The sequence below is a fragment of the Cyclospora cayetanensis genome, unplaced genomic scaffold (assembly GCF_002999335.1).
Source record: "Cyclospora cayetanensis isolate NF1_C8 unplaced genomic scaffold, CcayRef3 CcayRef3_contig_122, whole genome shotgun sequence".
NCBI classification, from domain to species: Eukaryota; Apicomplexa; class Conoidasida; order Eucoccidiorida; family Eimeriidae; genus Cyclospora; species Cyclospora cayetanensis.
The window spans coordinates 18,717-32,849 of record NW_020312062.1 but is presented as its reverse complement, the minus strand read 5'-3'; the positions used below and the strand labels follow the sequence as shown (position 1 = coordinate 32,849).

The window sequence follows — 14,133 nt, the reverse complement described above, 5'->3', positions numbered from 1 at the left end:
GTTCGTCATGCATGCAGTGTGAACCCTGCCCCTAGAGCACCGTGATATCATTAGAGTGCGCGAACACGCCGTCAATATTGTCACGGCTTAGTCGGAAGTCCAATAGATTGGCATCCCCTCGGAACTTCCGGGTGCTGATGGACGGGGGCAAGGCCAGCGACCGGTTGTCTTGACTCATAGCCCGCATTTCATTCTGCGGAAGTTGTTTTTGCTTGCAACGGTAGTGTGTTGGTAGTCTGCCCAGCAGAGATAACAGAACATCCGGGTGCGTCGGCCTCGGAGGCGGGTCGTAGTTTGGAATCGCTTCAGGGCATTAGGCGCGCTGCGCTCGCGGCTTCCTCTCAGCCTGAAGTCAGTTTATTTTTCACTAAGCCTGCTGCCGAATACTGCTCCCAGTGCGCAACTTTATTGCGCAGGAGATGGCGCACAACAGGGAGCGGCAAGGAGGCGAGTCCGTAAAGGTACTCGGGGAAAGCGAGGTCCACGGAAGGCTACAGGAGGGCCTCCAGCAAAGTGATGCCGCTGCATCTGAAGCGCCGACATCGGAGCTTGGAGGTCGCTTTTTGTCTCTGGACAGCACTTCCATGAAGTCCGTTCCCAATCCAGCTGTTGGCAACAGTGAAACTGTGGCGTCTGCATCGTGTCCACCAGATGTACCTGATCCAAGCAGCAATATGCGAATTCCCCCTTCCCATACATTTGTGGTTCACACAGCTCGGGCGGTAGATCCGCTTGTTGGAGAATTGTTCATATGCCCCCATACGCTTGAGGCCTTGTGCTTGCATCGAATGCTCGGCCTTCCTCTAACGCTCGTGTGGGAGCCTCTCCCACCCCTTTCCCCATATCCTCACATCTATTTGCCCGCAAGGCAGTCGTGGTGGTTCTCAGGCAGCGTGGATCCCCTTCTTCCCGCTGCAGTAGATCCAACCACCGGCAGGCTCTTAAGTGGCAACAGGCTTCTGGAAACACTCCGGAGGCGCTGTACCCGTTCTAAAGAAGCCGATGCAGAGTCAGGGGACCCCCAACTCTGTACCGAAACTTCTAGCATAGGCTATGCAAGTCAATTCAGCGAAAAGGGGAGGCAGGAGGACATCGCGGGGAAGATCGATTCGCCTGAACATCCCATCTGCATAGGCACCTGCGACACCCAAAGTTCTGCTGCAGTAGAACAAGGTACTCAGATCGCCACCATTGAGCTCGTGCAGCAGGCTGTACAGTCAGCTCTAGTAAGTGCTTACTTTTCAATGACCTTTATCTTCCCCAGCGCTACAACGCAGTGCTATTTCGACAGGTTGTCTTGTGTGGGGTATTCTCCCATGGGTTTTGCCTTCTGAATAGTGTTAAGCACTTGCCCATAGAAGCGATCCTGTTATATAAGTGGTCAGTATGTGCAGCATGATCATCACAACACAACGTTCAGTTATTGACTCGACTCAATATCTGCTGAAGTCCAGCTGTCCCATGTGGTTACTTTTGCAGCGCTTCTTTTTATGGAAGAATGAGGCAACTTTTCAGAATTTTACAAAACCCTTATTTCAGAACAACCTGGGATATATGTATGGGAGCTACTACTGCTGGGCTATGAGGCGTGGCATTCTCGATGCCTCAGTCGCTTGCAGAAGTCCTCGAGTGTCTGCCGAAGACCTCACGCGCCCCTTTCCCAGCTTATTAGGTTCTGGATCAGCCGAAGGTGATAGCACGTTGGAGGAGCTCTTAGTTGTTGACCGACTTCGTAGGGCACTTCGCGTTGTTGAGCACCTACTGCAGGGGCGGCTGTTCTTTGGCGGGTCAAGAGCAGACGCAGTCGACGCAGCAGTGTTTGCGCATCTCGCGATTCTGTTCTCCTTGCCACTCCCAGGTGAGCGTATACTTGTCATCGATCACCGTATTATATGCATGCTACTTGGATTTCGGCTCCTTGCTTAGTGCCTGTTACTGTCCCTGGGAGTTTTCCGTAGGCGGGTATGTGTTTTTATGGTTAAATATCCAGGTACCGTGTAGAGGAACTATTTGGCTTCATAATTTACCTCATATGGACAGTGTACTAGAGACTGCTGAACAGTGTGTCTTGCTGTATAGATTGCCGAGAACTTCAAGCGCTTCTTTCGAACTATGGAGCCTTGCTTCAGTACTGCCACAGGGTTCAGCAAGTCCATCGGATATGGCCATCTGGACCATCGTTCCTGTTTGGAGTTTTATCACAGTCTGAAATGGCGTCTGGAACCTTCTTGCGTGTGCACTCGTGGAGGCAGCGACGGGGTGCTGCACTACTAGAAAGTTCTGATGACCAGCAGGACATCGGGACAGAAGGGGAATTGTACCGGTTCTTTTGGTGGCTCGGGGCAGCAGCGTGCTGTGCTGTTATACTCGTCCTTTCTGGTAAGACACCATTGCGGGTTACAACTGTGAACAGTAGTGCCAACTCTGCACTATCTCGTGAAGGCAACGGAAACTCAATTTGGTAGGTGGAGCTTGAAGCTAGGGGTTGTCTTTCTTTCATCTGGTGGCCACGACTTCTTTAGGGGCGTATCTAGCGCTCCTATGAATTACTGCGGCTTTCACCGTTGCCTGCCATGGTGCATACTGGAATGGATGATAGGAAAGGTTGGAAACCTGTGCCGCTAGTTCTGTCGATATATCATTCGATGCCGACTGTAGTGCTCCATTTAAGGGCTCCGTCAGAGGACGCTCGAATCCGGATTCAATGCATGCCCAATAAGCAGTTACTGAGTGCTTTTCCAAAAAACCCTCTTCACTCCGGCGCTCACGCCCTTCATAGCTTCGATGTCAACGGGAATGGACAGCCAGGGTGCGCTTAAATGCACCCCCAAATTACTCCAAGCACTGACCGCTAGTTGCACGTATTACGTTCTCGCACGGACAGAGAACACTGGTTTCTTGTGTCAGGCTAGCAGTAATGTGCAACAAGATTTATAAAAAAACACTGCTCAGTCCCTCACTTATCCTGATCTAAATATAACTACTGCAATAGAAAACGTTCAAGCTTTGTCTGGCATGTTACGCTCACTTTGCCTGCTAGCGTGTGCCCTTGACTCCACAGAAACAGACGCGACTGTTGAAAGGTAAACAGGCAGAGTTAATGTGAAATATCGGCGTGATGGCACAGGTATCATGCATAGAGAATATACTCCACTCGGTTTCCAAAAGAATGAGTGTCTGCCCATCCGGGTCCGAGTGATTTGGCGGGTCAAAGCAGGATGCGCGGACCTATCAGGGACTTAGCGCATTAATGGGTGCTTAGCAGTAGTTTTTGGTACTCCGGCCTCCACACGCGATTTATTAATGAAAGACGGCCATATTATCGTGCGGCGCCAGCACACGGTGCGTGAAGTTTTCCGCTTGCCTATGGACTTTGCGCTGGGGAGCTATTTTTCGTGCTTAAAAAATTTTTGTTCCTGCATATACGATGAGTGAGTATGATTTTTCAGGCTTAAAAAATGTTATCAACACGCCAATCTGTCTATTTCCATACTTTTTCGTGACATACCTGGAGTGACTTCGAGTACATGCAGCTCGGCAGAGAATTACCAAAAATACGATTGAAAATATAAATGTGCTTAAACATATGTATTGAACTGGGCTAATCAATCGTTTAAAGTCTGTATTCACTAGTATCTTGATATAAATCCAGAGTAGTAGGCGATAAGGGGCAAGACAAACACCGACCAGAGGCATCACACGCGACGACCGGTGGTCTCGAGCTCTGCATCATTAATGCCGAAATAGAGGCTAGTCCGAATTTCACTGTTTTTGCTGTTATTATAAGAAATTGAGATGACTGTTGAATTGTATGTGCATATCTTGTTTCCCAAGTTTTAGGGTGCTGTGATGGGCTGTAGCTCTACCCGGTTTAACCAAGAGAGTCACACTTCGATGAGGCTGACGAACACGGCAGCCTCTACTTCCGATGACAATGCTTCAACTGTGGTGCCTCCTCTCTCCTGCCACAGTGTCGGGGATATATCGGGCACTATCACGTTGCAGAACCAGTATTTTGGAAGTGTCCAATATCTTGTTGCTGTCCACTTTGCTCTGCTTGAGGCCCAGCGAAAGCACGACAGCAAGAGCTATTAGCTTGTCCATGACCTCTAAAACTTTATCAGAGGGGCCAGTAAGTATTCCAACCACAGAACCTTCATTTGATACAGAGGCACGAATTCCGAGAGATAATGATTTATCGGGATATTCTGGACAATCGTGTGACTTCCTGAGTCTCATATGCACATCGAACACTCTTGCACCGGAAGTTCCCCAGGTGCCGAATCTGGATCAAAACATCGCGGAGCTTCAGTTCATGCTACAGGACGCTGATCTGGGGCATGCTGCTGAAAGTGAGTTCACAAAGCTCCTTTCTAGGCTTGCTGCTGTTCAAACCAACAAAGCTCAAGGCGTTGTTCAATTGTGTTAATAAAACTAATGCATGCCTTTAAGCGAGCTTGCATCACTATTCCTTTAATTTGGACCGACATAGGCGTTGCCCCCGAAAAGTTCAAGACACTGCGTGGCAGGCTGCTGCTTGCAGAACTCTGGTCGACGTTTTATGGCCAGGACTCTGCCGCCGCATACCCGGTGGAAGACTGGGTTCACCGCTTCTGGGAATTGCTAAGCGAAGAGGGAAATCCTGGAGAAGGTGCTCTTACGAATACTCACAAATCCCAGTTGTACTTCCTACGTCATCTTCTCAAAGAGGAGGACGAAACAGTTGAGCGTACTGGAGGGAACCTACAAGGGGCTCTGCTCGAAAAGCTACGGCACATAGCAGGATTGGCTCTAGGCGGTGATGCAATTGGCCTCCAACCTCTTCGTGAGACCTTGCAGAGAGTCCGTGAACATGAAAGTCCGCCGGTAGGCAGGCCTGCTGGATTGCAGAAGTCCCTGCTGCCCCGTTCTTTGGTCCCCATCGTTGGGACCCGCAATCCTTTTCGTAAGTTTGTTCATCTTTCTCTCACTGCTTTTTGCAGACCTAAAGTATTGTGTGCAGTTCTGAAACGAAATAAGGGTTGTCGGACTCGTTTTGTAGGGTTGCGTGCGTTTGTTGCTTTTTGTGCATAGTCCTCGGACTTTTCTGGAATCTACTGATTGCCTACGCTGGCTTTGACTCGTATTTCGGCAACGAGAATGACGGCGTCACTCTTCCATTTTTTTCGTGGCCAACACTCCTTGTGTCTCTTAATGTGCGCTCAAGCTACCACATGGATGCCATGTGCTCAGTTCAGCAGCGGAGTTCACTTTTGCGGCGCCTTATCCCACTTAAACGCCGAAAACGTCCAGAAACGAGACACAGCAGACGCACTTCGATGCTTCAGTTGTCTAGTCACCGGACACTCTGCGAATTATCGGACCGCCTGATTTCCGCTCTTGGCGAATGTCAGTGATATATACTATGCAGCTACAAAAATAAACTGCGTTTTGTGCAGCCATCCTTATGTCCTCATTTAAGCTCGACTCCTCAGTACCAGTGGCTCAGCATGTGCGACTATGTCCCTGCAGTTGTCGTTGCTCATGTTTCTACGCTCGCGAAAGCCGGAGTGCCTGTGGAGCCAGGTCTTCCTAGTGTTCAGAATATGAAACGTTTACACACTGAAACATGTATGCCTGGAAAGGACGGAAGCATTCACATCCCGTGTACATTTCAGCAGTCAACGCTTGCGAAGAGCAGTCAACACTTCATAGAGCTAGATGATGATCTAGACCACCAGGCGAATCATCATGCTCAAGCAGAGCTTCTCAAACAAGCACATACGACCATATCGGGCTTGGGTATGCTAAAAATGCATGTTATGCAATGCCCACGCACTAAGTAGCAATCAAGATGCAGCCATGGCATTGTGCTCCAGAGCAAAGACAGTCTACGTTCGTGCATTTATAAACACTGCTGAAATGTGTATCTGATCAGGAGCACTGGAATGCAAGATGAGCTCGTGTAGGTTCACGAACGTCCTCAGGACAATCCCTTCGGTGTGCCCTCTTACTTAGACAAACGCTTTGACCCCGGAAGTTGTCTCCATGTTATTCTGTGCTGTATGTTTGAACTCGCTGAATGGACAGATCGTGGCAAGAATTTAGGAAGTGCAGACTGGGGGCTGCAACTACGTGCGGTGGATCCAAAGGTCCAAAAAGGTATATTGAAAACTTCAGAATAAGGTGATTATAGGCTTCAGTGGGTATTAGAAAATTCACAATGTATCAGTTAGTGCTTGACGTCTTGTGTAGGAAAGGAGGGGGCCACGGAAAGACTAAATTTGGCAATAGCCACAATGTTCACAACTTCCTCGCTCGACTCCGGTAAGGCCATCAGCCGTCTAACACGCCTTGCACTGCTTTCAATAGCAGTGGAATCTTTGGATCACTTTTTTGGCAAGTCAATCTGTGATATGTGCATGCAGCGTCGAGCTTTTGGCTTGCCTTTGATCGACGTACTGCGAAGCAGGCCATCAAAGAATTCCGAAAGAGTAATGCCTTTTGCGCATGTTTAATTACAGATAAGATTGGCTTACCCACTATAGTATGGATGGCTTCCTGAAAAATCGATTGGAAATATTTTCACAGTCGCCACCACGGTGCGCGTCCCAGAGGCTTTCTATGGTCCAGATCTAAGCTTTACGATAGCAGTTCCCCTCATCGTGCGCAAATCTTTGTGTGCCTTTTAGATATTGTCAGCATATTGCGCTCCGTGAAGCTCGATTACCTTGCCCAACTAGTTCTAAGTGATCACGCCATTGCACTTCCACATGAAGAGCTCCAAGCTGCTCTTGACAGCCTACAGGGCCTTGGGAGGTCGACAGATGGCATGAGAGCTCAATTGGCTCTCTATTCGATTCGTGAGTATATTAGAATGTCTAGTCAAGAGACAATTCATTGAGCAGCAGCAAAAAGCATGTCTTAGCATTTTCTAGTGCGTTGTGGCTTCCGAAGTCCCCAATCTCTCCGAATGGAAAAGCCATGAGACTACCCTTCTGGCATCAATTAACACAATGTTCCCCGATAAAAACCGCGTGCTTATGCTTTCCCTTGGGGATGCGCCTAACGTGCAACACCAATCGGAAGCATCTCCGCCAGTATTTCCCGCAACGCAAATATGGGTTTTTGCCTTCCTCAGTGAAAGCCAAGGTAAATTTCGGCCCCACGTTTCGCTGATGTGCAAACCACAGGCATACTTGAGGGCCTTGTTGAGTCAGACCCCTAAGAGTGTCTCGCGACAAACGAAGTTCCTGCTGATTGTTGTTCAGGCTATCCGCAACAAAAGGAAATTGTTCTTCGAAGCCCTATGTGGGTCAAGATACTTTATTCCCATAGTTATATTCCCAGATTTGTGCGAAATATGTATTTCAAGTTCACTGCGGGAGCTCTAAAACGAACAAGGGAACAGAGAATTCAAATTGCGAGGAAAGGTACGTATCAAAGCTCTCTGTCTTCCAGAATCTTGACACCTGTCGTTGTATAAGATTCTCTTAGGAGATGAATCCCTTGGCAAGTATTACATCTACCTCCTAGCTATGCGCACTGTACCCCGTGTTTCGTCGCAGTGCTGAGGGAGAAACTTCCCGCATCCTTTTTCCAGAATCTCTTTTCTCCTTTCAAATTCACTGCACACAGTGCGGCCCTTATGCAAATAATAAATTTCCATTCTATGAAACATGACGAATTTGCCGGAGCACTTGAAGGGCACGTGTCTAAAGAAAAGTCAAGCTTAAGACACAAGTCTGTTGCAGCCGGTATGGACGAGCAAATTAAGGCGTGGGCACATCATGGGTATGATTCCGCCTTGTTGACATCACACAAGGACTTCTTGACATTTGAAAGGGCTTGGAAGAAGATCGATCTCAAGGATCTCCCACTACCGGATCTAACAGACTGGTGGATTCGCCTTAAGGCACTTGTGACTGCAGGGCTTGAGGCGTATTTGGCTGAAGAGAAACACCTTGAACCTTTTGATGACAATGTGTACAAATTGGCTAGCGATTCACTTCGCAACGTCAATTCAGATGGAAACCAAACGATGTTTTTCACGAGGGTTGCCCATCGGCAGGAGGAGGGTGCTCTCCGTCGCCTGTGGGGAAGTACGAAGCATGCGCTCCTTAAGCTCCTGTACCGCTCGCCAAGCAGGATAGACGGCGTGTGGTTTGGCGTGGCAGTTGATTTTATGGGGCTAATATCGCTGCTAAACCAGGTTAAGCACGTAATAGAGTCTGAGTCAAGCGTGGGTATAAAAATAAATTTTGAGGAGGCTCTGTTACGTGAGATGGAAGTGGAACTTCGTATTCGAGGGACAGATGTTTCTCGAGTGCCTCTACTTGTCAAAAGAAACACTGGAATGCTGGGAGTGCGCAGTGACTACGGTGCTCTGTCGGACGCTGAACGTGAAACTGAGTTCCAAAACTCAATGTGTCTTGACCATTGCAGAAGCCTGTGGCAGATGGCCCTGGTCGCGATTTTACCTTCGATGCTGCGTCCACAGATGATGCAACACTATGAAAAGTCTTTTGGTACGGAGTGGGCACTAAAGCATCTCTCAGATCCGGCTCTTGTGAACTCAAGTCGTATGATATTAAAAAGTGATGCGGCCCTCAAGTTTTTTGATCATTCAACTCCGAAGGAGATTCACGAGGAACTAAAGGGTCTACAGAGCGGGCAAGCCGTGATGTTTGCCAATTATATGCTGTTCTCATCCCGTGCTCACCACCATTTGGGAAACCAGTATCTCGGACTTCACCTACAGCAGCAGGCTCCGTTTATGGGCAATATGATCCTAGACTGGATTGCAACCAGGAGGAGAAACGCCATCTCTGCTATTGTCTCTTCCGTAGTCCTTACGTTTATCGGAGTTTATGCGCTCATGAGCTTCTTTGATATTTTGCAGAACTTGACTATTTCTGGGACAAGTCCTCCATTTGATTGCGTGTGGAATCCTGTATTTCAAGACATGGCCTGCAATCCCGTACCTGGTGGTTCTGCACTCAATACAACATGGCTGACAGCGCTCAACCAGGTCTTCCTCATCGGCCTTTTCGCAGGGACATCCGGCTCCATGTTCCATTTCCTGACAGTAAAGTCTGCTATTTCCCTTGTTGTGAACCAGTCCAAGACTCTGATGCGCCTTCAGATGGCCTTGGGCTCGGCTCTTATGCGGCTGTTTAGACGGGGAAAAAGGTCATTCACAAGGATTCATGAATGGTTCCAAAAGCGGAAAGCTTTGAGACGCTTAATGCTTAAGCGCGCCATGATTGGCCAGAAGACTGGCTCACGGGCGGATGAAATTGGAATGTTAGGTCCTCCACAGATGGCAGACCAGGTTCTTGACAGAGTGGTTAGCTCTGGTCGCCTTGTGATCTCGCGGAGGGCTGCAACAAAAGTTTCGTTGCGCTAATGTCTTTGAAATAATAATGCGTTGCCACCGCTGTTCTCAAGCTGCTGATGCACTGTCAGACAAAAATCCTGACGGTGTAACCTTGCAACAAGCGTATGTACCATGTATCTTTTCGAGCACGTCATTAAATTGTAGTGCCTTTGCTGTTGTGGTGTGCAGTTATTCGTGTGAATGTGGCTATAATATGGCTGGTATGACTCGAATTTGTTTACCAATGGTATTACTGGCGATTCGTTACGTGATTGTAAGCAATAAAGGTCTTTGGCCAGAAAACCGCTTGACTGAATTATATATAGGCACTTCTAAGTACAGTATTGTATCACCATAAAGAGCGACGAACGCACGCATATAGCCCCACTGAGGAGCAAGCAGTGTATTGTCAAGCTGTGGTAAACTGGTTACGCTAATCATGTTGTAACTAGGGTTCCCTGTTTTGAAACTTTGCCACTAAGGGGAGAGTGTAGCTGTAGGGAACAATAAATGGCAGTTGCAAGATTTTGCCACATGGATCGCTATGAAGGAGCTTTTGTGCAGCAATCAAACCTGTACTCAGCGGTACACAGCTGGAGTCATATTTTTTCACCGGTGGTTCTTAATACTAGTGATCGGACCCTACGTATGCTGCGAAGGAAGTAGCTGATCTACAGCATATCAAATGACACCATAAGAAGCGAACGAATGGTATAGTCTTTGTGCAGGTGAGTACCAGGGTCATCCAGTAGAATGATTCACCAGTTGCCTGATGAGCAGCTTATTCAGCTGTCCAATCATGCGCAAATCATAAAGTGGAGTATCAAGAGTGTGCCAGTGCATTAAGTATCTCCGTGTCATGTAGGACACCGTGTAAAGGGTATGTCAAGCTGTGACATTTTGGTGCTTTATGGTGAAAGGCTTGAGTCAATTACATCGCGCCAACGTTATATGCTCTTTGTGCTGTGGTCTCCAGTGTAGTGAAGTGCAATGACTCTCCTATCGGCCATGCAGCTCGCAAACGGCTGCGCCAAAAGTGGAGTTCTCTAAGCCTATCCTCATTCCAAGGATCATATCTGCTCTTCTCCATTGGATCTTCACGCAGAATTACAGGTGCAACCCTTCTTTTTCAGTGATGTCGCAAACCGTCGCGATAAAGCTCGCATCATGGGGAACTCCCTGGCTTAAATCCTTAAAAAACAAAAACGAACATACTGAAACAACGCGCTTTTGCTTTGATTCTAAGAGTTTTCAAGCAGCTTACTCCAGCACATGCTTTTAATATGTGGAGGATTTTTATTGCATTTTGTTTTGGAAAAAAAGCTTGCAAAACTCACTACTAGGGTATCCAGTAGTCTTGATAGGGGGATTTGAATGCAATCATCTTTTTTTGAGCTACCCTTCACGAGGAAAGGATGCAAGAAATCTGGAATGCTCTCAAGGCGTATTTGTTTGTGGGGGCAGCTACCGCGTAGCACTGGATCCTTCGACCCCGTTGCTAAGATATCTGTAGGTGCATTTGCACTGCGTCGGAAAGCTTCCAAGATATTCATCCTGCAAGGCTCTAGAGGTGCCTGCAAATAACGAACTACATTTACTGAGCAGCTACATACGCTGTTTAGCAGACTATATGCCAATATCTTCGACTCGAATGCATACAGCTAGACTACGCCAACGAGTTAAGGAGATGCGGCCTTTCAAGTTGCAGATGACGAAGCAATGACGCTTGTTCATAATTTTAGGAGGCACAGCTTAATAGGAGGTACGGCCTGGATAGGGCCAATTTTAGGATATATTACAGCATATTGTGAAATGGAATAATTGCTTACCCATATAAAATCTACAAGATCTGAGATCCGTAAATGTCTTTTGTCCAGCAAGGTCAGGATTTTCAGAGCACATCTTAAGTGTTCTAGAGGCTGCAAATAGCACATATGTCAGTGTGAGTTACAATAACTCTCCATGGGGCGTGTCCTTGTAGCATCGGAACAGAAAATCGTGCCAGTGTCCTGGACAGTGGCAAAGTGTGTGCTCAGCATCGCCCTACAATATCTGCCGAGCGGATATCAAAGTTGTCCCAAAGAATATGTTCCACAGCTTCGACTGAAACAAGTCCGCGTTCGTCGACATGCTCCCTAAGGACCAATGTATAACGAAGACAAGCCAACGGCATTTGTGCAGCAGGGGTGCTATCATGTTGGCAGCCGTATTCGTGTGCTTAGCTGTGCCTTATGCGCCCACTCCAGCGCTGCCTTGAGAGCGATAAATCCTAAGCAGCCTTTTGCCTTTCTGATGGCATCGCGAAGTCGCTGTTTAAAGGCCTGAAGCGCCGGTTGCACAACCTGAAAGAAAGAGACAGGGAGCCTCTGATTAAAGAGTATTGTTCATTCAAAGTACAACTTTTGCTTTAAGTGTAAATATAATCATTAGCCTTCCCACGGAGCCGTGATGACAGCTAAAAGTCCAAAATCCATACTTGCGTTGAAGCCGGGCAAAAGGCGCCCTTGTTTTTCCGCGCTTCTTCTACAGGCGCTAGACACTCTCTGTCCTTGCAGCGTCCCTGCGGCAGAATTGTAAAAACCTTGGTGAGCATCAATTGTATGCAACCTATAGCTGGTGATGAGATCAGCCCTTTACCACAAGTGCCCCTACTAGACCATCTAATACTAGTCAACTTACTCCTAATGAATAGTTCACTGGCAGCGTGAAAAGGTTATCCTTTGCAAAGGTCTTGCGTTCCGTAAGTCCGGTCTGTTGTACACTGGAGCTGAGCGTGCAAACAGTATTCAACAGTTATTTGCACAATCGAGCGCACACAGTCCAGCGCCTGAAGAACTGGGGGCCTATGTAAGAGATGCATAGACTTACCTTGGAGCGCTGGCCAGTTCTGTCCAACGGCTAACGAATTCCGTGTTTTCTTGAGGTCTGGCGTTGAGCATCTGAGGATATGCATCACAGCCTCACAATGGGGGCACTTGATGACACTTCAGGCCCAGGTCAAGAACAGAATACAGGTTTGGATGCTGCCCGACACTTACGCGGCAGCTCTTTTTAATCTCACATACCCACAGAGATGCTCAGCGAGGCTTGCAGTAAAGAAGCAACAGTGGATGTGGTGCATGCTGTAGCATGTCTTTCACCTGTTCAAAATAGCGATTTGCCTTATCTTCTGGTGTCATGAGCTTCGTGGATTCACTGCTAGACCCCTAAGGGAACAATCCCACAACTTCATAATGTCCCCCTTAAAACCCAAAGTCTAGACTTCAGTGGACTCTAGCCGTAACTAAAGTATCTTAAGCTTAATTTTACCTGTGCATGTGATTGAAATGCGGTGATTGCGAATTGTGAGGTGCCTCACGAAGAACTTAAAATTCGCAGAAGATTCGGTCTCCTTCGCGCACTCCTCCACGGTAGTTTGCTCAAGGGCATCCTGAAATTGCTCCACGCACGTCGCTTAATCAAAACCAGTGAAAGGCTGTGTACCAGTATATTGCATGAGGTAGCTGTCCCAAGTGTGCATGCGAGGTGTCCTCAGTATGTGCTCGTAGCAGCGCCTGATTAGTTACACATCAAAGCTTGCTGATTACTAGGCGTACCAATTAGTTTGTTCCCGGTTCGCCCTAATACCTCTGTCAGGTATTTTGACCAGCTTGAACACTTACTCTGTGTACATTTCGCTCTTTGAGGGCAATCTCTAGTGCTTCTGCATCGAGTGCCTTTGCACGGAACATACAGCTTTCGCGTACGTGAGCGGTCAATTCTTCTATTCGGCGGCAGGTAGGTGCATGCGGCGTCCTCGCGAGCTGTTCGTGTAACTGTCGAGCTTGCGGGTGATCACGGCGCCCTGCACTGGTAATGAATGTTTCTGACGCTGGGTACGACCGATCGCCCATAACCCGCTTGAATGTGTCCAAATGAGGAGAGCTGCAGAGCGTAGAAGAGTTTTGGAGCAAGTGGAGCTGAGGCTAACAACCCTAGTACGCAAAGAGGCCAGCAGTGCACTATCTTGCCGCTGAGAGAAATACTGCATTTTTAACGTGAGTAGCACTCTGAGATTGACCCAAACGACTTTTCGCGCGTTTCGATCTCCGTGCGAATGACCCTACTAGTGGATTACGTGCGAAGGAGTGGTTTTGTGTTACCTGTCTAGATGAGTGTGGCCGGAAGCATCACGGAGGACTTCTTCTTCCAGCCAGTTCCCTATAAGAGTTCCATGCCCTGTGGCAATGGACTTGTTATACGTTTGACAGTAACTCATTTCCTAAACTAAGCCTTTTAATTCTACCTGTGGGACAGATTATTGCCACCGGTGCGTAAGCAGGTGGCATTCGGGCCGTAGATAGGCCTGCCTCCCTCCCTAAAGCCTTTCCGTCCTATTCTAATTACACGAAAGCCGTAGTGTAGTACAATATGATCGGTTACATGGTTGTTTGTATCGCCTTCATCGGTTCGCACTTGCTGCACGCTCCGCGGATGCACCAACGGATAAAGGGGCTTTAGCAACAATGCCATTGCTTTTGCATAGTAAAAAGGCTTGTGGATGAACAATAGTAGCGTTTCACAGCTAAAGCGCTACACTGATTAAACGGCTGTGGACCGCTTGATGCGCCTGGAAAGGAGTACGTAGTCCGTTGGGGGTCACTTTTGGACCGACAAGATGTGAAGGAGGCAAAGCCAAATGAAAGGTGGGTAATAGCCTTCCACCCGCCTGATACTTTAACCATAATGGAAAAACTAAAATACGGATAAATGAATTAAAGCTGGACTTGCGTCCC

The 14,133-nt window shown here is 47.9% G+C and overlaps 4 protein-coding genes across 4 annotated transcripts; 2 read left to right on the top strand and 2 right to left on the bottom strand.

Moving 5' to 3' along the window:
- Positions 1 to 419: 419 nt before the first annotated feature.
- On the top strand, positions 420 to 2,465 carry LOC113147081. Its single transcript, XM_026336348.1, has 3 exons — positions 420 to 1,226; positions 1,480 to 1,858; positions 2,080 to 2,465. The coding sequence occupies exons 1-3, from the start codon at positions 420 to 422 to the stop codon at positions 2,463 to 2,465; spliced, it is 1,572 nt and encodes a 523-aa protein (XP_026192133.1).
- A 1,637-nt stretch (positions 2,466 to 4,102) lies between these two features.
- Positions 4,103 to 9,388, top strand: LOC34620232 (rhoptry neck protein 2-like protein 2). Its single transcript, XM_026336347.1, has 10 exons — positions 4,103 to 4,352; positions 4,544 to 4,945; positions 5,512 to 5,781; positions 5,918 to 5,944; positions 6,070 to 6,141; positions 6,235 to 6,306; positions 6,408 to 6,473; positions 6,672 to 6,842; positions 7,251 to 7,412; positions 7,548 to 9,388. Exons 1-10 carry the CDS (start codon positions 4,103 to 4,105, stop codon positions 9,386 to 9,388), a joined length of 3,333 nt encoding a protein of 1,110 aa, XP_026192132.1.
- A 1,077-nt stretch (positions 9,389 to 10,465) lies between these two features.
- On the bottom strand, positions 10,466 to 11,531 carry LOC113147080. Its single transcript, XM_026336346.1, has 4 exons — positions 11,406 to 11,531; positions 11,188 to 11,277; positions 10,837 to 10,932; positions 10,466 to 10,549 (listed from the first exon to the last, which is right to left on the bottom strand). The coding sequence occupies exons 1-4, from the start codon at positions 11,529 to 11,531 to the stop codon at positions 10,466 to 10,468; spliced, it is 396 nt and encodes a 131-aa protein (XP_026192131.1).
- A 253-nt stretch (positions 11,532 to 11,784) lies between these two features.
- On the bottom strand, positions 11,785 to 13,616 carry LOC34620233. The gene is made up of 6 exons (XM_026336345.1): positions 13,501 to 13,616; positions 13,005 to 13,282; positions 12,735 to 12,811; positions 12,499 to 12,564; positions 12,227 to 12,297; positions 11,785 to 11,965 (listed from the first exon to the last, which is right to left on the bottom strand). The coding sequence occupies exons 1-6, from the start codon at positions 13,614 to 13,616 to the stop codon at positions 11,785 to 11,787; spliced, it is 789 nt and encodes a 262-aa protein (XP_026192130.1).
- Positions 13,617 to 14,133: the final 517 nt, after the last annotated feature.